This window comes from Thermobia domestica, chromosome 2 (assembly GCF_964235325.1).
Source record: "Thermobia domestica chromosome 2, izTheDome1.hap1.1, whole genome shotgun sequence".
NCBI classification, from domain to species: Eukaryota; Metazoa; Arthropoda; class Insecta; order Zygentoma; family Lepismatidae; genus Thermobia; species Thermobia domestica.
Genome location: NC_137455.1, coordinates 320,162,932 through 320,183,755, shown reverse-complemented (window position 1 = coordinate 320,183,755; position 20,824 = coordinate 320,162,932). Strand labels below are relative to the sequence as shown.

The 20,824-nt window shown below is 35.7% G+C and overlaps 1 protein-coding gene across 1 annotated transcript; it reads left to right on the top strand.

Moving 5' to 3' along the window:
- The first annotated feature begins 242 nt into the window (after positions 1 to 242).
- Positions 243 to 17,531, top strand: LOC145679502 (uncharacterized). The gene is made up of 5 exons (XM_081750081.1): positions 243 to 557; positions 872 to 1,052; positions 4,136 to 4,318; positions 14,119 to 14,262; positions 17,344 to 17,531. The coding sequence occupies exons 1-5, from the start codon at positions 243 to 245 to the stop codon at positions 17,529 to 17,531; spliced, it is 1,011 nt and encodes a 336-aa protein (XP_081606207.1).
- The last annotated feature ends 3,293 nt before the right edge of the window (positions 17,532 to 20,824 follow it).

Below are 20,824 nucleotides of genomic sequence, written 5' to 3'. Positions count from 1 at the left end.
CAAGATTCTCCGTAAGTATATAATACAAATAGAAAATAGAAATGCAGTTAATGATATGAAGGTAATATATATCGAATGTCAAAGTGTAAAATAAAATTTAATATTAATAGAAATATTGATTTATTGATCTCTTATTACATTTTAGGTAACTTTCGGAATGGTGAGAAAAATGACAACAAATGTCCTAAGCGGCAGAACACTCAATAATCATACTTCGATTTGGGCAATATTTTAGGAGCACCATGTTAAATATCAAACAGTTACTGGTTGGTACAAAGCTTCTCTTGGTAACAGGAATTGCACTTCGATACATAGCATTGCAAAATGTATTTCAACATAAGTCGGGATATGTTATGAATTCGTATGAGTTTTTGAACACTACTGAACAACCAACAGTTACTGGTATGCACCAATCAACTCACACTACTCTATGTCCAACGCTAAATACACTAGAGAAATCAACGTGTAGTGATCGTGCGACTGCTAGAGGTCCACATCAACTAGTGGTTTCTTTCAGTTACTATGGACCTTCAAATAACACTAGGGGATATTTCGCGGTAAGTTCACTGCGATTTCTCTTTACATTTAAATATAAGGTATAATCTCATCTATCAGCTATTTCATGAGTATGATGTCCCACCATCGCATCACAGGTTTAATGTTGAATTTTATTCTTTTGGCATAGAGTAATTGTCTGTTAATAATTTAGATAATGTTTAGTCTTGATTTCTTTAAATATCTTTCGAATGTTATATTGATGGGGTCTGATAATTTGTTTTACAATTTAAAAGAATACTGAATACTTTCTCTTAATACTGAATACTTTCTCTACCTTTCTCTGAGAGATTCCTAAGATCATTTCCTCTTCTAGGGCATTGAGGAGAATGCCAAACTTTTGCCAAAATTCTACACAAATTGGACGATGCGTGTTTATCATAATGTATCACAAACAGATCAGATGCTATCAAGAAGTATTGAAGACTTGGAAAAGAAATTCAACTTTCTGGATTTCTGTAATATATCAAATTTACCAAGAGAAGGGAATATTTCAGGTAAGAATCTCTCACTATTATTATTATTAGTATTATCTAGAATATTAACTTATTCCAATAGTATGATCTCTTTCAATCAGTGCTTTAAAGTGACTAAATTGAAGTAAAATATGATGTAAATAAAAAGAAAATCGCTAATGAAAACTAAGTTCTAAGACAGGATAAATAGATTTAGAAAATCAAGAAATGAGATTCGACAAAGTGGCATATTTTGGCAGTCCTCCACGTGTGGTCAGTGTTGCATTGTTATGCATCCCAGTGAGAAGGAAGTCTTGAGCGTTTTCAAAATAATCAGTTTATATTCATTTAAGCTTATTCTGCTTTTAATTCTTATGTTATCTTTTAACGTTTAACAGGAACTTGAATTTATTGTCGTTAGTTTTCATATTTTTGATGATTGAAGTTCTTGTAGAATAGTGGGCATTTCTTGAGAACACTGTTGAAGTTCATAAAAGAAATTACTATGTAGCTGTGAGTCAAAAACAGGACACTTCTGTTTTTCTTTTTTAGAAAAAAATATAGACATTTTGCTCCTAGTTTGCGTATTCCTTGCTACACCGGAGAGTTTCTGAAAAACAGGGACAAAACTTTTGAAAACGGGACATTTGGTCTCCTGCATCTAAGATACAATGCGTTACATACTATTAATAATAGTTTGATTATACGTAATACAAAAATTTTGTGAATTGTTGTTAGTATGCCAGTGATGAAAGATGGAATTTGAGTCTGGATGTAGTACTGTTCAAGAGACAAGGGAATCACTATTGTCTCTCTAAATCAGTGTCAAAGCCACAACGTCCATAAATAACAACAGTCAAGATCATGATTTTGTGCATGACGTTTTCAATTTCTTCTTTAATTGTTCACTCAAATCTACTGTAGAGAAATGGAGGTACGTTTACCTTTTCATAAAATCTCGTATATTATGTACAGAGAACTTCCTGAACTTGCGTTTGTTAGAGACACTCTTTCAAACTACTCAACCGGTAAGGACAACTTTTCCAAAATTGGAAAGTTCGTTTCTTTTTTATGGTCGCGGAATACCTACTTATTCTTCAGTTACTTGGTACCAGCCAATAATATAATCAGGAAAGTTAGGAAATAAGGCATAGAAAAACGGGATATTGCACGGAAATACTACAATTTTAGTTTTTGAGAAACGATAACAGAGAAAGAAGTATGGTGAAGTATGGTGGTCGTGAAAATATCAAATTCTAAATTTCAACGGATTTTTTTTACATTTCATGGTCTTTACATAACACAAAAGTTACTTGTGGATGTTTCTCCGGTTATTCGTCCTAATGTATGTACCTAACCTGAGGCCATACATTTCAAAGTATTCGGACCAAATTTTAAACTCACGGTTTTTACAAAATTCTATAAGAGAAATTTTTCGTATGTTCTTTCCACAACTAAATGCAGGGTGCCCGAGAAGATGGTCATATTCTGGGAAATGATAGTATGGGTGATTCTAAGCATATATATGAACATGAGACCGGTTTTAAACGATAATTTAGATACGAACAGAAATAAAAACGAAGTAGAAAAACGTAAAGAACAAGAGTAACATGTAAAACATGAAGTTGTAGACATACTTTTGTAAGTAAAAACTACAAGAAGAGTAGTGAACTAATTGTTATTGCATTTATTTCTGTTGTAGCAGCAATCAGTACATCGTAATTCAGTAAGTAATCAATGGTCAAAAGTGGAATGTTAACAACGATGGTCAGTACTGACATGTACGATTGTAAGGAGGTGAAAAGCCCTCATAGCAAATCGCAGCAGATTCTCAAAAATGCAGCCACCAACATTAATGCACTTGTGAGCATATCAGAGGACATCTTGCGTTGCTCTACGAAACTCCCGATGATGTTCGCGGCGGATTAACTCAGCAGCATTCATAATGTGAACGGGCAGTTCATTTTTTGTATTCATCCTTTCCTTGTAAACCTCTTACTTCATCCACCCCACAAACAGAAATGAAAAGAGGTGAGGTCAGAAGAGCGAGATGTCCAAGTAACCAAACTAGGTCTACTATGACCAATCCATAGAATATGATAGGAGGCATTCAGATGTTCAATGATCAACCGACTGGTGTTAGTTAGTGTTCCATCATGCTGCAAGATGAGATTCCGTCTTGTATACAAAGGAACATCATCTAACTGATCCGTCAAATAAGCATGTAACAGATGAAGGTATGCTGCTGTGCATTTAAGCGTTTATGAAGGATAAAGTGGCCAACACCACACCACGTTTAAGTATTGCACCGGTTGCTGAAAAATGGATACGGATTGTCCGCTACGTGTGCATATGTGGAATACCGAGACGTATTGATATTCATCTGGTACTTGTGGTAGGGCTTCATTGCACCGGGGCAATTATTTCCTTCCATTCTTTCACATTGTCTGGTTTCACGTTTTGAAGTCTCTTTAGTACTGAGAATCTGTCGCATGAGAACCAGAGGGACGTAACTCCATTTTCGTAGGTTTACAGGCAGGCGAAGACAAAAATACTATTTTCTTAGAAAGATGTGTTTTTAATAAGATGGTAATTGAACTACATTACAACAGATGATCGACAAGGAGAACAGATGGCATTCCATTCTATTTAAACCAAATGGGGCTTTAAAGATTATGTCCAAACATAAAGAAAACGAAAACCGCACTTTTGGAGTTACGTTCCTCTGGTTTTCATGAAAAGTATTGTTCCAAACTCGTACAAAATGCAATATCCACATACTCCTATGTAGCTTACAATAACAGTGTATGAAAGGCTTCGGAAACAACCCAGATAATAACAGCTCACAGATGTGTACGTGTTCTAAATACACACTCTCCAGCACTGTAGCACTGTATATAGAATGATTTGATAAGTAGTTGTCAGGTGTGCTGCCACCTGTTGACAAATTTAAAAACTTAGTATGAAACAATCCTAATCGGCAATTATTATGACAGGTATGAGCCTCGAGAAAACTATTTAGTAATTCTCAGAAAATGTCCCTAGTCGTGACCATGTCCTGACTATTAGCTTAAGTATGCTGCTAGTGTTATATCAGATGTAATTTACTTATGCTTTTTTCACAGGTAGCCAAGAGAACATGTGGCGATTCCTTCCATTAGCAGACCCATTAGTGGACGTATTTGTAAGCAGAGATCTCGACAGCCGGTTTTCTAGCAGGGAATTAGCTGCAGTCAACGAGTGGCTGGAATCCAATCTTACATTTCATATTATGAGGGATCATCCTGTTCACACTTCCAAAATTCTCGGTAATTCAGAAATAATATAGCATCACTAACAACACTTAATTATCTAGACAACGAGAGAAAAGTTTAAAAGTTTCTGCCAATATAAATTGAATTGTTTTTTTTTCTTCTGACAAATGGTCGATAGTCAAAATGATGGTTTGAGGAAAACGCAATTAAAAGTTGGTATTAGTTTTATTCAACAGGACTTAAGTCACATCAAGTCACATAGATATAATAAGCACTTTGACAAAATAATTCTTTATATATTAGTGACGCATTTTGGATTTTGTTTCGGGGGCTATGCACAACACGAGGAAGCAGGGGGCAATTACCCACCTGAATTTGAGAATTAAATATATTTCAATCGATTGTCTACTAATATACTAGAAAAGAACGTGAAACTCGTATGTTGGTTGAGGATCTTACTCCCTCCTCTTCCCCAGGCAAATCTAAAATGACGCTCTTGCAAACACATGTTGAATATTTCTAATCTCATTTCAACTTAATGATTTCATTTTAGAAAAAAAATGGAAATATTCAGTTTTTATTTATCTGTACCTGAAAGAAAATGCTGAGACAAGTTGAAGCTGAAATATACTGGTTGCAGTTTTAATGGCAAGAATTACAGACTGGTGAATCTTATATGATATGATACCCACAAAAATTTAGCAGTGAATCTGACCTTTTATTATATTCATAGAAGAAAAAGGAAGCATCCTTTTGACGTACCTAATTTCAAGGGCTACTTATTCCCTCCTCTTTCTTTTCTTTAATTCAAACATTTATTTTTCTTTATAACTAAACGATGTAAAATATTCCTTTACTATAATAACTAAAGTCCCGTTATGTTGATATCAGTGCAAGTTGGTGTGGAACACCAGTTTCGCTTATAAGCTTCTCTCAGTTTTGGTGTTACCGACGACGGCCGACTTGATTCACAACTAGCAACGGTCGAAAGTATGATGGTAGCAACGAAAGAAAGTAACAACTAAGAAAAAGAAACAGAAGAGTAGAATGGACGAAAGAAAGAAAAAAGAATGCAGTTCTTACATGGAATGGAATCTGACAAATACAGTATTATTTCTGAACAAACAGCATAGGAAAATAGAAAGTCAGTGAAATTCTTAGAAATGGTAAGAAGGATTATTATTGTTGTACGTGGAATGCGAAAAACTAACAAATTCATCTCGAGGGGCTTGAGCCCGATAGCCCCCTAAATACGCCACTGGATATATATTACATACTACAACATATTTTGTGTTCTTTGCCCTTGTTCCAAAGAACAAAAATAAATAAATTAATAAAACGAAAAATAGTACTGAAATTCAATACACGTTGTACTGAAAACTACATGAATGTACAGAAAAGAAATATGTTACCACATTTACATGTAATTTACTAGAATTTACTTCATAACACAATCGATTCACTTCCTGTCTGTGGATAGTATGAAAACTCAATCTTGAATACTTCCACTTTTGCCAGATTAATGCTACTATAAGGAACCAGATTCAAGAATATAACTAGGAATGCAATGGATATACCCGATTGCAATGAAATGAGCTGAGCGAGCTTAAACTACGTAATCAGGAAGCGTTTTTCGGTGATTATTCCTCGATGGTACATCGGATTTTTGATTTCGACCTATGTTGTCACTCAGCACGACATACTCTATCAGCGTGCTAAGTTTGGTTGAGATCGGCCAAACGGTCTAGGAGGAAGCGTTTTTCGGTGATTATTCCTCGATGGTACATCGGATTTTTGATTTCGACCTATGTTGTCACTCAGCACGACATACTCTATCAGCGTGCTAAGTTTGGTTGAGATCGGCCAAACGGTCTAGGAGGAGTTCGCGGACAACCAAACGGCTAACCCGAGTATAAGAGCTTCGCTTCGCTCAGCTCAATTACATCTGGATTTCGTCTTTCCCATATTCTGAATGATATGTAGATTTCATTGAAAATCTTGAAAACAAAACAATGTACCAACGTTTGTGTACTTCATTTAGATATACATTCGGACCTGAAAGATGTCATTCTTAATTATTATTTTTTTTTTTTTAAGAAGAAGTTTCAACACTTCCGTCCAATTCTTAATAATATCCCGATCCATTAGACACTGAAAGGTGAGAGATAGAACGACATCCAATGGTAGCCAGAATTGACGGTAATCGGTCAGTAAATGTGATCGTAATTGTATACAATGTATATCGTAAATTTTCATCGCGGATTCTGTAGTATAAATTATATCGCAGGATGTCCCTGTTTTTTGTCGCAAAATCTGGGATCCTTAGAAATAGAACCGTCATTATCAACTATCTCATCATTATCATCTTCCTTAGCATTGGTGCATAATCGTGGGATATTAAACTACAAAATAAGCACCCACCAGTGAGTAAGTAACTGAGAAAATCTATGAACATTATGATAACAACCGTTAAAGAACTTCTAAACCCTTATGGCTGAAATTAACTTTTTTAAGCAAAAGTACTAATTTTTTTATTGTTCGTTTTAGCAGTTTGAATGCAGGGTAGTATATATTTAAATTATTTCTGTATAAATCATTACTAATGTACAGAAAAAAAGGTAGAAAAAAATATTGACTTCTATCCTGAGTTATCTCGTGCCATTTACTTCAATATGAGTACTAAAGAAAAATACAGTGTGTCTATAAAAGAACTCCGGGATTTTGAGGCAAAATATTTTAATTAAGTAAAAAACGTACATACATGTGTTATACATGATTGGAAAGCTTACATTTTCACGTTTGTTTTAACAATTTAATAAAGTTCAATATGAGCCCCGTTAGTGGCACGGCACACATCGTAACGGTACTCTATCTCTTGCCATGTCCTGGCCAGCATGTCTGGGGGGACGGTTGCCACGCAATTCACTATTCGTTCGATGAGATGGCGAACATTACGAATTTTCTCTGCATACACAAGATTCTTGATATGCCCCCAGAAGAAAAAATGTCCAATGGAGTCATATCAGGGCTCCTTGGAGGCCATGGAATAGGTCCCTCCCTTCCAATCCGTCTGTTGCCGAGCCGAGCGTCCAGTGCTTCACGCACACGCACACTTCCTGTTTCCCTGAATGCAGTTAACCATTGACGAAATTTATGCATTGTGGTAAATTTAAGCACATACTGGTGAACCTAGTCAATTTCTCGCTTACTCAGAGCTGGAGCAGACCGTATGTCATCTACACGAAGCAACTCACGCCTCTTTAAGACATTCATAATTTTGTTTCCCATGTAAATAGTGCAAAGAAAATTGTCTACGTCACTAACCTGTACAAGATCATGACATATATAAAATTTCAGTGTTCAATATTAAATCTTTTATGAGATGAAGGGTCGTGAAGGTTCAAACAACTTAAAATTTTGGCACTCACTAAAACCTATTGGGTACTTCTTGTAAACGTGGACAATTGAAATTTGGCACAAACTGCCCCCCCCCCCCCCCCCCGTTTTTGCCTTGCCATTGTAGAAGTCTATGTATAATGGCAAACATTGTTATATCATTATAATGGGCGAATGTTACTATTAAAAAATAAAAGATGACAAAAACCAGCACTTTATTTTGGCATTTATAATGTTTTTCACACACTTGCTCATCGATGCAGCTGATAACACTTCAATTTCTCGCTATATCTGCTCAGGTTTTTGATTTTAGAAATCTTCAAAGGAAGTATTCACAAGGAATAAGGGCAGATGACCCAGCTGGCCAGATCTGATAGCCATTGCTAGAGAAAACTCAACCTGGGAATTTCTCACGCAGAAAGCGATCATCTCGTGGGAGGTGTGGCAGGTAAATCCATCTTGTTGAAACAACACGGAAAGTGTATTGTTGAAACCACACGGAAAGTGTAAATTAAATTTGATATTCTTAAACCAAAACATTTACCCGTTATAATGATGTAAAACTATTTGTCACTCTTCCTCAATTAGGTATTCAGTAATCAAACTAAGTTCATCTCTTTTGCTGGGGCACCTCATACAAAAAAGAAATTTTCTCTCCAAGGAAGAAAATTAGGGAGCAAAGGCAAAGTGACATATAGTTACATAACATAACTCAAAACCTCTAAGGTGCTTCTTGTAGACAAGGGAACTTGAAATTTGTCACAAATGTAGGATTTGTGATGCAAGTAAAGGGGGGGGATCTGAAAGCTGGAAATCTACCCCTCCAAGGAAAAAAAATTACAGGGCAAGGGCAAAATTACATATAATTACCTCCTTGATTCAAAACCTCAGTCTTGGGAAGTAACGTAACGCACGTAACGCGTTACTTTTTAAGTAACGTTTCCTAGTAACGCGTTAAATTTTTTCCAAAGTAACTGTAACGGTAACGCGTTACAAATTTTTTAAGTAACGTACCTAGTTTGAGTTACTTTTTCGCGTTACATTTCGGATGAGTAACTACAATATATGTATACATTTTTTCGGAAACAAATGTTTCTTTCCTGTAAGTGAATTTCTCAGAATGGAACAATGGAGCATGAACGATGTCAGTGACCGACGATTCCTGCACTGTTCGTCTTTTCCAATTTCGCCTTATGACCTCTAGCAATGAAATTTGCACGTAAAACCTGTTATCACTTTTCATCTTAATGTAAGGCGGAACGGGAAATCTCGATGTGCATTTTCCCGTTTCGACTTACGAACTTTACGTTGGTAGGCTTGCAAATACATTCATAGATACAATTTGATTTGTTTATTTATATAACAAAATATAGTGCCGCTTGCTGCTTTCGGAAGATGAAGACAGCCTCAGGGAAATAACGTGTACTGATTGCAAGCACCTGGAAGATTTTGTCTTAGATTTTGACAGCTCCAAACCAATACATTCAGTGAGTGAACTACGAGTGCAATGGTACTGGTAGTCTGTTTTACTTTGTTTGGTGTTGTTTTTATAAAGATGGAGAACGAAAATATTTTATCGTTCGAACATTTGAAAGAATACTTTCTCTTAAAAGCTGAAGATGATAGTGAACAGAATTTAAAAGTAAAGTGGTGCCCCGGAGGGAAATATTTATCAACAACTAGGGTGTCATAATTAACGACATTCAGTAAGGGGTTAATATGAATAAACTGTGTTCTGATGAGAGGGCCTACTTTATTGATGGTATGTAATATTAGAGTTCTTTTAGATCAGTTTGCAAATCCTAAAGTCCCGTTGATTATAGAGTTTGGAACTACTAGCTTTAAAAAGCATGTATCGATTTTACAGTTATTGGCAAGTTTCGATTCACCCCCAGTTCATGTGTTCTCATTTTGTCAGTTGTAGTGTAATGTTTCTCTATATTCTGTATTTTTAATTTTACATAGCAACATTGTTATTATTATATAATTAGTTTAGCAGAATAATAATAAGCAACTATTTTTCTGACGCATAGGGATGGGCACAAGTCAAGCTAAAACTCGACTCGAATCCAAGTCGAGTTTCGAGTCGATTTAAAAGTAATATTCTCGAGTCGAGTTCCGAGCCAATTCACTGTTTTTGGCGTCGAGTTTCGAGTCGAGTAGAGTTTGATAAATGGCTCGATCGTTTTAACTTATTTTGAAATCATGGCCTGATTACACTGGAAAAGCGAAAACCATGAGAAATGTAAGCTAAGCAATAATATGGAATACTTTTAGTGTAGCTCACGAGAGGGGATACTGCTCGCATCTCGTCTCGTCTCGATAGCGAGACTACAAGAGATTTTTTATAACAAACTTAGCTCGGCTCGGCTTAACTGAGCCGATGGCTCGAGCCGGCTCGCTTGGGGTGAACCATCGGCTTGAGCTGGCTTGGTTGGGATGAGCCATCTTCTCGGTTCGACTCAACTGAGCGAAGGGCTCTAGCCGACTCGGTTAGATGAGCTGTTGGCTCGGCTCACTCCTCGGTTTGGGTCGATAATGAATGAGCTGTGAGCCGATCTGCTCGAGTCGTTGACTATTCTAAACCCGGGCCGAGCAGTTTTGAAGATATTTGGCCACTGACCTATAACTTTTAACAATGTTTGGCTTGAGTCCGAATACTCAACCTAGACTCCCAACCCAAATTCAGAAGCTCGTGAACAATGTCCTTGACTCCTACACTTCACGACTACCGAGGTTGGCATTCAACTATTTTTTTTAGTATTCAGATATAAACCGCCTATCTTTCATGTTTATACACAGTGTAATAATAATAATAATAATAATAATAATAATAATAATAATAATAATAATAATAATAATAATAATAATAATAATAGCGGTACTAATAGTAGTACGGAAAACTGAAGTAATAGGATTTTTTCACATATTCAAAGTTTCGGACCTAAAAGTACGGTAACGCGTTAGTAACGCGTTACTTTCGAAGTAAAGTAACAGTTACTTTTTTGAGGCAAGTAACGCGTTAGTAATGCGTTACATTTTAAGAGAAAGTAAAGTAACTTGTAACGCGTTACATTTTTACAAGTAACTTACCCAACACTGCAAAACCTATAGTGTATTCAAAACCTGCAGATATGAAAACTTGAATTTGGTACAAAGGTAGGATTTATGAAAGAAGGGGAAAAAATCTGAAAACTGGAACATTCCCTTCCAAGGAGGAAAATTCGGTGGAAACGGCAAGATTATAAATAATTACGGCATTTGGAACCTATAGTATAGCGCCTGTATACAAGGAAACTTGAAATTTGGCACAAACATAGGTTTCATGGTAGGCTATAAGTAAAAAAAAAAAAAAAGAAAAAAAAAAGAAAAAAAAGAAAAAGACTTGAAAATTCGTAATTTCCAATCAGTGGAGGAAAGTTAGGGGAAAATGACAAAAATTTCATATTGTTAGGTCACTTATGGAGACGATTCAAAATTTGTACGATACCTTCTGTAAATGCGCACAATTGAAATCTAACACATACACACACACACACACACAAAATACATAAGCTGCAAGAAAAGTAAAAAAAAAATCCTGTTCCAAGGGAGGATTAGTGAAATAACAAAATCACATTAACACTAACTTGTGAAAACGATTAAAAACTTACAGCGTCCTTCCTGTAAGCATGGAAACTTTCAGGTCTGAATCACTTATAAATAATAATTCAAACACGTAAGTTATAATAGGATATTTCCTGTAAACAAAGAAATTCAAAATTCTACACAAATGTAGGTATTTGTTCAAACAAAAAGATTTAAAAAATCTAAAAATGTAAACTATACCAATTTTCGGAGCGCAGATACGTACGTACTTAAAACTGGCACTGCATATTGGGCCACTGATTTTGTGTCCCATATGAAAACCAATAAAAACTTACAAGGCACTTCCTATAAATTAGAAAATTTGAAACTAGACACTGAAAAGTAATAATTGTATCACTACCACTATTTAATCCAAGAGTAAACGAACGCTGCATCTGTCGCTTTAGATATTATTATTATTATTATTATTATTATTATTATTATTATTATTATTATTATTATTATTATTATTATTATTATTATTATTATTATTATTAATTATTATTATTTTCATAAAGTAGAACTATTCTCCAAAAACATAAATATGTTCTGAGAACAAATTACCTGACAAAAAGTCTCTCGAGGCCATACTGTATAGAGATTGTTCTCAGCGCTAAAGTTGAGAATTTCATTTTCCAATTATCCGATTACACTTAAACTGGACATCATGTCAGATTTTTAAGCAGAAGCTTTCCAATTCTGAAAATCTGATAGAGTATCACGTCAATCAGGGAGCTATTTGTAAGTTTGGAGATGGTCTTGCTGTTCCATTAGAGGCGCCACATGACTCGAACCAATTCTGATCCACTCTGTCATCCTTTGAAATAATCCGTAATTTGTTAACTGACGTTGCTTATACTAATATACAATCTAAATAGATTTGTAATAACTCAACCTTACGGTAAGATGATAAGTTAGAACAAAGATTATGCTAAAATATTCTATTGTCATCGGAGCTACGTAGTTGTACAAAATTCTAGGACTCTAATTGATACGGAAGTGCGTAAAATTTAAGTTCTAAGTTTCTAAACCAGCGTTTCCCAACCGGTGTGCCGCGGCACAGTGGTGTGCCGCGAATGGGTCGCTGGTGTGCCGCGAGGAAATCGGAACAAAATTATTAATTCTATAGCAATCAAATTGCAAGACATACAGAAAAAGGTATATTTGTATTTCAAATTACTACTATGAATCTAAAATTTAAAGTTTCATACTGTGTTACTTTTCTGTAGAACATTTTTCTGTACATTTCTAATTTTGAAAAAAAAAGTATTTGTTATCATTGTTATGACCATTATTGCTTCTTTATTGTTGCAGACTATTTCGTAACTTGAAATTTTAAAATATTATTAAATCCTTCCGGCAAAGTAAACATGCATACGAATTACCTATATTTGTGTTTTAAAAGTAAAAGAGATTCGTTTGTTCGTTCGTTATTTAGTGATCCTCCTTCTTAATGAAAGGTTGGATAGAGTTTTCGAAAAAAAAAAAGTGTATTTTTAACAACTTGAGCCCTATATCTGATTGTAATTGTTTTCTATTTTTAAATTAAAATGAAAAATAAGCATAATGATTTACCACGGGGAAAAAACAGTGGTCTAGCTTTCTTCTCTGTGAGAAGGATGTCAGTAATCAGAAAAAAATACTACAGTATTTTATATTTTCAAAAAAAAAATAATAATAATAATAATAATAATAATAATAATAATAATAATAATAATAATAATAATAATAATATGTGTGCCGCGAGAATTCAAGTTACCCTGAAGTGTGCCGCAAGTTGAAAAAGGTTGGGAAACGCTGTTCTAAACTAACAAGTAAACAAACAGAAAAGTAACTTAAAGCACTGTGAAAGTAGAATATATCAAATACATAAACGTAGTGATACGACGTGAAATATTGCAATTCTGATTGAACAACTAGAAAATTGATAAATATGGAATGTGTGAATGTTTGTATATTGCATACTAGAAACGGGCTTCCAATTTAAGAAGTAAGATTTTCTCATCATCCATTTTTGGATTGATTAAGTTTCATCTGTCAGTCAAGTTTTGTCTTGTACAGTTCAACTACGTAATTTAGAAGTTTGATCGAGCCTATTTGGGTTACCGTAGATTGTCACAAAGATTGAAAACCACTGAAGTTTTGTTTCAATATTGTTTGTTGTAAAGCAATCATGTTCCGTGACATACATACATATATATATATATATATATATATATATATATATATATATATATATATATATATATATATATCGGCCGCCACTTCTCCCTCAGAGTTCAATTCTCTTATCCAAAGAAAGTCTCCAGACGTCTGTCCGTAGTATCGCAGACCATTCATAAAAATAAAATACTACCGCCATCAGTTCCAAACTTATATCTACATTGTAATTCTCTATGACTAGGAATTCCACATAAAAAAAACACAGAACGTACCTGTTTAAGAGTAAGTATAGAAGGAATTAACATTTGTTAGGTCAGACTTGTTGCAATTACTAAACATTAAAGCGATGTCGCTAAGATCACTACCTGTAATTACCAGAAATTCTATTAAATCACTTATCAAATTTATTCAACCTATGATTGTACACGACGTGAATACTTTGAAAAGTACTACAGCACTCTTATCTTAATATCACAGTATATAGTAACATGAATCAAACTACCCATCTCAATTAGAAAATCGACATAGCAAGTAAATATATTTTACTGTCTTCCACCAGTCGACTTACCTGCCACTAAAACAGCAGTTATCTGTTACCTCGTAATCCTCACTATTTAATGTCAATGTATAAAAGTTACAAAATTTTAATTTGTGTTTAAACGTTCTAGCTGGAATGTGGGGTGCAGTGGTAAAGACTAACAGATCGCAATTTACGAGCACATGGGAGCAAATGTTAAAAAGAGGAAGAAAAGCTGGATGGAAAGGATTGGATCAGGCTATCCTTGCGGGTATTCTTTGGCCTGTAACGATTGGTGAGTAGCAGTTTAAATTACTACGTATTTATTAACCAATTTTATGCGTTAACATACTCCTAAACTTTACAGAACTTACTTACTTGAGTTGTGTACTAAAGTTTCACAGATCTACATATATGTGAATCTGTAATTAAAATTTGATAATAGATGTTTACTCGCTGACGCTCGCTGGGGGCTTCGCCCCCACACCACCGCTCATGGCTTTGACATGGACTGTGTTAATTTGTGAAAAAGTAGTGTAGATGAATTTACATCCTTTTACTGCAGAGACCTCTCACCAAACACACTTCAATTCAAACTTCATTATTTCCTTAATATCATCTTGAACTGCTAGTAAACAATGTATTCAAAATCCTTTACAACCGTTAACAATGATTTAGCGTGGATGAGCAACGTAGAACTGGGACATGCTCAAGAAACTTCGTATATAGACAATAAGTAGGCAGAAAACTTTAATTGGTTTATGTAGTATTGAATTATCCTCTTTATTATTTTCATTTTTAGTTCTTATTGTTTGAAGCTATTTATAATATTTAATTAGATATTCTTTAGAAAACGCATGTAAAAACGAAAATACTTGGTTCGCGCAATACAAACAAAATCTTCTTTCCTAATACAAAACAATCGTGATAGGGAAAAAAATCAGACAAACAAGGTTTTGCCGGAATCGAACCCAGGCCGCCTATTTAGTAAGCGGATGCGTTACCTGTGAGCCAAGCTACTGCATTCAACATGGCGTCTTTTCCAACGATTTGTTGCTTCACTTAAGCTGCCCTTCATCCTTAATTATATACCGTACATAAGCTTGATTGATTTACCGTGAGCACAGGTTACAATTTTCACGGTTACAAACTTTTGACCCGCTTATTGAATCGAAGATGAGGACTTGGCCAACATGATCGATTTTTTTCCCTTACTTACACTTTAATCTGCACATTTGAACGGAATTTCGTGTTTCCACCATATCTGCAAGTAGGCTAGAATTAGAGCTCCCTTGAGTCTTTGAATAGACAATCTTACACCCAAAATGACTATTTTTTCAACTTTAAACACCGTCTCGCAAACTACACAACAGAATAAACGTGAGTACGAAATTTCGACTTTGTAGTAACAGCCGTTTCAAATTTCACATTTTTTCGACTTGAGCTGCCAAACGAAAACAAATTTTAATGCTGTTTTTTCAAACATAAACGACGTTTCTTTCTTCGCCGTTCCCGTTACGCACACCAACACGTTGAACATGTGTGTGCAATTTGGTGTTTGTATGTTTTCGGAAAGTATGAGAACAATTAACTATGACAGACTATAGATATATATCACAATAATAATTCCCTACAATTATACAATTTACTCATCAACAAATATTAAATAAACACCTGGAATTTCACTATTCCTTGCAATTACTTCATTTGACACCAAATACGAAAAGTCAAACGCAACGTTTCTCAAATAAAAATATTCACCTATCAAACCAAAACTTATTAAACTTTCATCTACGATCCCAATTTATATATGCAAACCATCTTTCATACAAAGCTAGAATGAATAATCAAACAGAAGTACTCACATATTTGACCTAAGGAAACACAACAATTGAAACATTATGATCACCGACAAACATCCATTCTTGGAAACAATAAGAAAGCAACAGACAAACGATCATACGAAAATATACAAACACATCAATCAAACACTGCAGTGCCTCTCCCAATTATTAATTACATATAAATAAAACAATACTAGCATACTGAATAACTCAAACTGCCACTCATTTGACACCAAATACGAAAAGTCAAACGCAACGTTTCTCTAATAAAAATATTCACCTATCAAACCAAAACTTATTAAACTTTCATCTACGATCCCAATTTATATATGCAAACCATTTTTCATACAAAGCTAGAATGAATAATCAAACAGAAGTACTCACATATTTGACCTAAGGAAACACAACAATTGAAACATTATGATCACCGACAAACATCCATTCTTGGAAACAATAAGAAAGCAACAGACAAACGATCATACGAAAATATACAAACACATAAATCAAACACTGCAGCGCCTCTCCCAATTATTAATTACATATAAATAAAACAATACTAGCATAATGAATAACTCAAACTGCCATATATTATTACAATGAGTTAACAAAGTTTATAGAATAACGATATTTTAAGAAAAAAACTCATATATGGGTCATGTCAAATCACCTAATTTTAAAACATGACCGTGCTTCAATGTCTCAGATTTTCTTCAATTTTTTTTCGTACATTAATACCAATGAAATTATGCTAAATTATTTTTTTTCCAATTTTTTGGATGAGAAATGGGCAGGGGAGATTGCTTCAATTTCACTTTTTGGCACTCAGCATCATGGAACTAAAATTACCATAACTTCCTTATTTTTGATGTTATTGGGCTCATTTAGGTGTCAAATGAAAGCTTAATTTTTGCTCTTTCAGTAGATTCTAAGTAACCTTGCAAAACTTTAAACTGTCAAACATTAATGGGCATACAAATCAAATTTTAGGTTTTTTTTTTCTTTTAGAAATTGTGCCTTTGCTCAAAAGTTACAACTACGAAACTTTTGAAACTTTCTTGTATATACATATGTGTGTGTATGCATGTATGTATGTACAATACCAAAGAAGCTTAACTGTTATTTGCAATTGATCAATAACATGAGAATAGTGAAAGCAAATCTCACCGTACCAACAACAACGAAAAATTTGTAATTTTTCCTAACTCACTAATGCTTGATCCGTTGTTTTTCTACAATCTAAGAAAAAAGTGAACAATTTAATGTCATACAATCCCATTTTCTTAATCTTCAAATTTTGAACTGTATTATAATAATAAAATGTTACAAAATTTACATTCTGTGATATCATGTTGTAGCAACGGGAATTACTTTTCCTATTATCAAAAGTATATCATGTACTCTATTTACAATATTTATGCTTTTAAGATTAGTTTTAAAAATTATTTACTTAACTATACAATAATATTCCTACTTATAAAAAAGATTATATGTTATTTGTAACTGATCAGCCTACATTTTTTTAAAATTAACAGGCAGGTCTCTCCAGCATGACAGCTACAACTGCAACAAGTTTAACGACACGTCACCTTGGCCAGTAAAACGGAACGACTCACTTTTCAACTTTGTGGGATCTAGAATTGCAGTTGATCTGAAACCTTTAAGAGTTGAATGTCCAGTTGAATGCAGACCGAAGGAACATCCAGATTGGAAAACGTGCTGACGCAATTATTTCAACGATCTATGTGTGTGTACGTAGAAATACTTATCAATTTAAGGGGAAAACCTGGAGTTGGAAACACATTGAATATATCGGTTGGTAACGGCGAAGCGGCGATTACAACGCCAGACCTTTGGTAGCGGTGTCTTAGGGTAAACTCCGTACTACATAAGGAGTAGTCTAACGGTAGTGTGAAGTGAGCTGAACATACGCTAATAATATAAAAGAGGAAATATATATGATTTCCAAATTATAGATTATAGAGCTAAAGCACGACACCAAAGGTATCTCGAACACACTACATGCACCGCTTTTGACTGGAAGCATGTGAGATATGATCAGATAAGCTATCGTTCGCCTTATTTCAAACTACGAGCCGTGTTTCAAACTGCATGTGTGGCAAACACATGCACCCAAAGAAGCATATAATCAGCAATCTCCGCTCAACCATGAAATATGGTGGCGGTTCAGTGAGTCTCAATATCCTGGTTTTCAATTGGACTTGTCGGCCTCATGACTACCTCTAAACATATTGTCACTTTAGAAGAACATGTGCATCCTACAGTTCAGATGTTGTTTCCGGGCAATGACGCCATTCTAGGATGATAATGCGCCCATCACACAGTTGGCGCCGTTGCCGCGTTGCTTCAGAAACATCGAGATTGTTCAACACTTCTCTTGGCCTGCCCAATCACCGGATCTGAACATTTTTGAACATCTGTTTTCCGTTTTGGAGACACAAATCTGACTCAGATTTCCATCTTCCTCCTTTCTTACAGACCTGAGTAATGTAGTGCACACGAAATGGTGTAATATTCCAATTGCTAGTATTCGCAACCTTTATAACTGTATCCTACGTCTCTTAACAACCGTGCTGAAAGCGAGACGTGGGCCAGCACCATATTCATCTGGTAACTTCAACTTCTTCAGGTATTTCCATTAAATTGTTAAGGTATTTGCATATTATGTTGAGAAATCATCTTAAATATACACCTGTCATCTGCTAAATACATTGAAATAGAAATACACAAATCTGATGGAGACATTTAGGAATAACTCAGATCAAGACACGTCATGATACCACGATCAGTTGTGTTCTATTGGGCCATTCATAAATTTGACAGTAGTTATATGAGACATTAATCTACAATTAATGGTTCTATTACAACCACAGTAATGCCTTCAATGTTCTCCTACCCGGAATCGAGCCGGGGACCACATGCACGGAACGCATGGTCGCTAATAATTTCTTTTTAAGCTCTCCCCCAACTCAGAAACTTGTCTCCATGTTCTTTTAATTAACTCTATTAAATATTTTACTTAATCTACCACGACGGAGACACAAACACAGACATTGTAAGGATAGTTAAAAACGACCCTGCTCTTTAGTGTAGCTCGAAGCCACGATGGATTAGGCCAGGGGCAGATCCAGGAGGGAGTTTTGGGAGGCGGTGGGTTGTAATGCTGCTACTTAGAGCTACTTTTAAGAGCTCCAAACTCTGGGATGAGTTTTATTTATACAAGTAATAAGAAAGTTTCCTCTTCTGGGGGGAAGCGATCGCCCCATCCCCTGGATCCTCCCCCTGGATTAGGCATAGTGATCAGAAACCAAACGCCTGAGACACTCGGCTATTGCCATCGGCAACAAGACCAGCAGGGAGAGCTCATGCCCTGTTTGCCCTCTTATGAAGGTTGCCATCTTATGGATAACCTCGTTATGACATGGACGGTTATCCATGTGAGTACTAACGAATGAGTATTATGTCTGTACAAACAACATGGTACTTGTATCTTCATGGAAAATATGGATTTTATTACTTTTCTTCAGTTGTAAAGCATTTACTTATTCATTTGTAGTTATAGATAATGCCATGAATTTTGTCATTCAGCAATGTGAAAATGGCCATTTTTTCTTACTCGAACACGCATGTGGTCATACTCAGAGCCGTGACAATTGGTGGTGCAAGCGATACAGTACACTGTGGCCCGTGGTCGAACGGACCACACACCCTCTCTTTGAAGCTCAGAGTACTTACTGAATATTTAAATGGCCTGTTATTCATTCTAGGTGAGATTCGTATATTATAAAATTTCGGATTAATAGCAAAACATGGGTTGGTCCCTTCTTCCCTCATTGTTAAAATGCAAGTAATGTTCAAAAGTAAAAACCATTTAAATATTAAAAATGACTAAAAGAGGTGGCATTATATAAAGGTAACCAAGAAAGTTCTATCGCTTTTTCACCCACTACCTTCGAACATCGATATATCACCTAAGACGTACCTGGAAGATCACAAATAGTCCCCATCAGCATCAATCACCTTCTGCCAACGTTCTGGAAGGCCATGGATTCCATCGCGATAGAACTTGGTGGACCGTGAAGCAAAGAAGGTATCAAGTGCATTCTGCACCTCTATTAGGGATTTCAACTGGCGTCCTCTAAGGTGATTCTCCAAGGAATGGAATAGGAGATAATCAGACGGTGCAATAGTGTTTCTCGTGGAGTATGGTGGATGTAATCATGTTTCCCATCCAAGGCGTTGAATGGTGTCTCGGGTCATTCTAGCTACGTGGGGCTTAGCGTTGTCATGTAACAGGAAGACCCGTTTGAAATTCAGAAGTGCTGGCTCCAGAGTTTTGAGTTTTTCTTGAACACGGATCAACTGCTGACAGTACATAGTTGTATTGATTCTCTGACCAGTTGGTAGCAGTTCCCAATGCACGATGCCGCGAGCAGTACAACAAACACACAGGAGGGCCTTCTTCTGGTGCAGTGCTGGTTTCGGCTGTTTTGGAACCGGTTTATGGGATCTAACCAATGATGACGACGCCGTAGAGCTCCTTACAGGACCCACTTCTTATCAAATGTCAACACCCTGTCCAAAAATGGTTCCTTCCTCAGACGAGACAGTTAAGAAACACAGGTGTCTGCTCGCGTTGCCTTCTGGCCCGGAGTGAAATCAGTGGGACCCATCAACTCAACTTGTAATGCTTCCCAAGTTGATGAAGGTGCTGTCGAATGGTTTCTCACTCACACTGAATTGTAGTCCCAGTTCCTCACATGTCTGGCCACTATTCGCCTCAATTTCTGCCTGAAGATATTTATTTTGTACATGTATTGTTCTTCCGGCTTGCGTCTTCGAGTGTTTCGTCACCGTCCTTAAACTGGTTAAACCACCGCTGCATTATCCGCGTAGTCTCGACACCCTTACCAAAGGCTTAGCATATCTTCCGGCCTGCTGTAGTGGCGTTTGACCCCAGGTTGAACTCGTATAGCATGCACGTCCTTATGACGC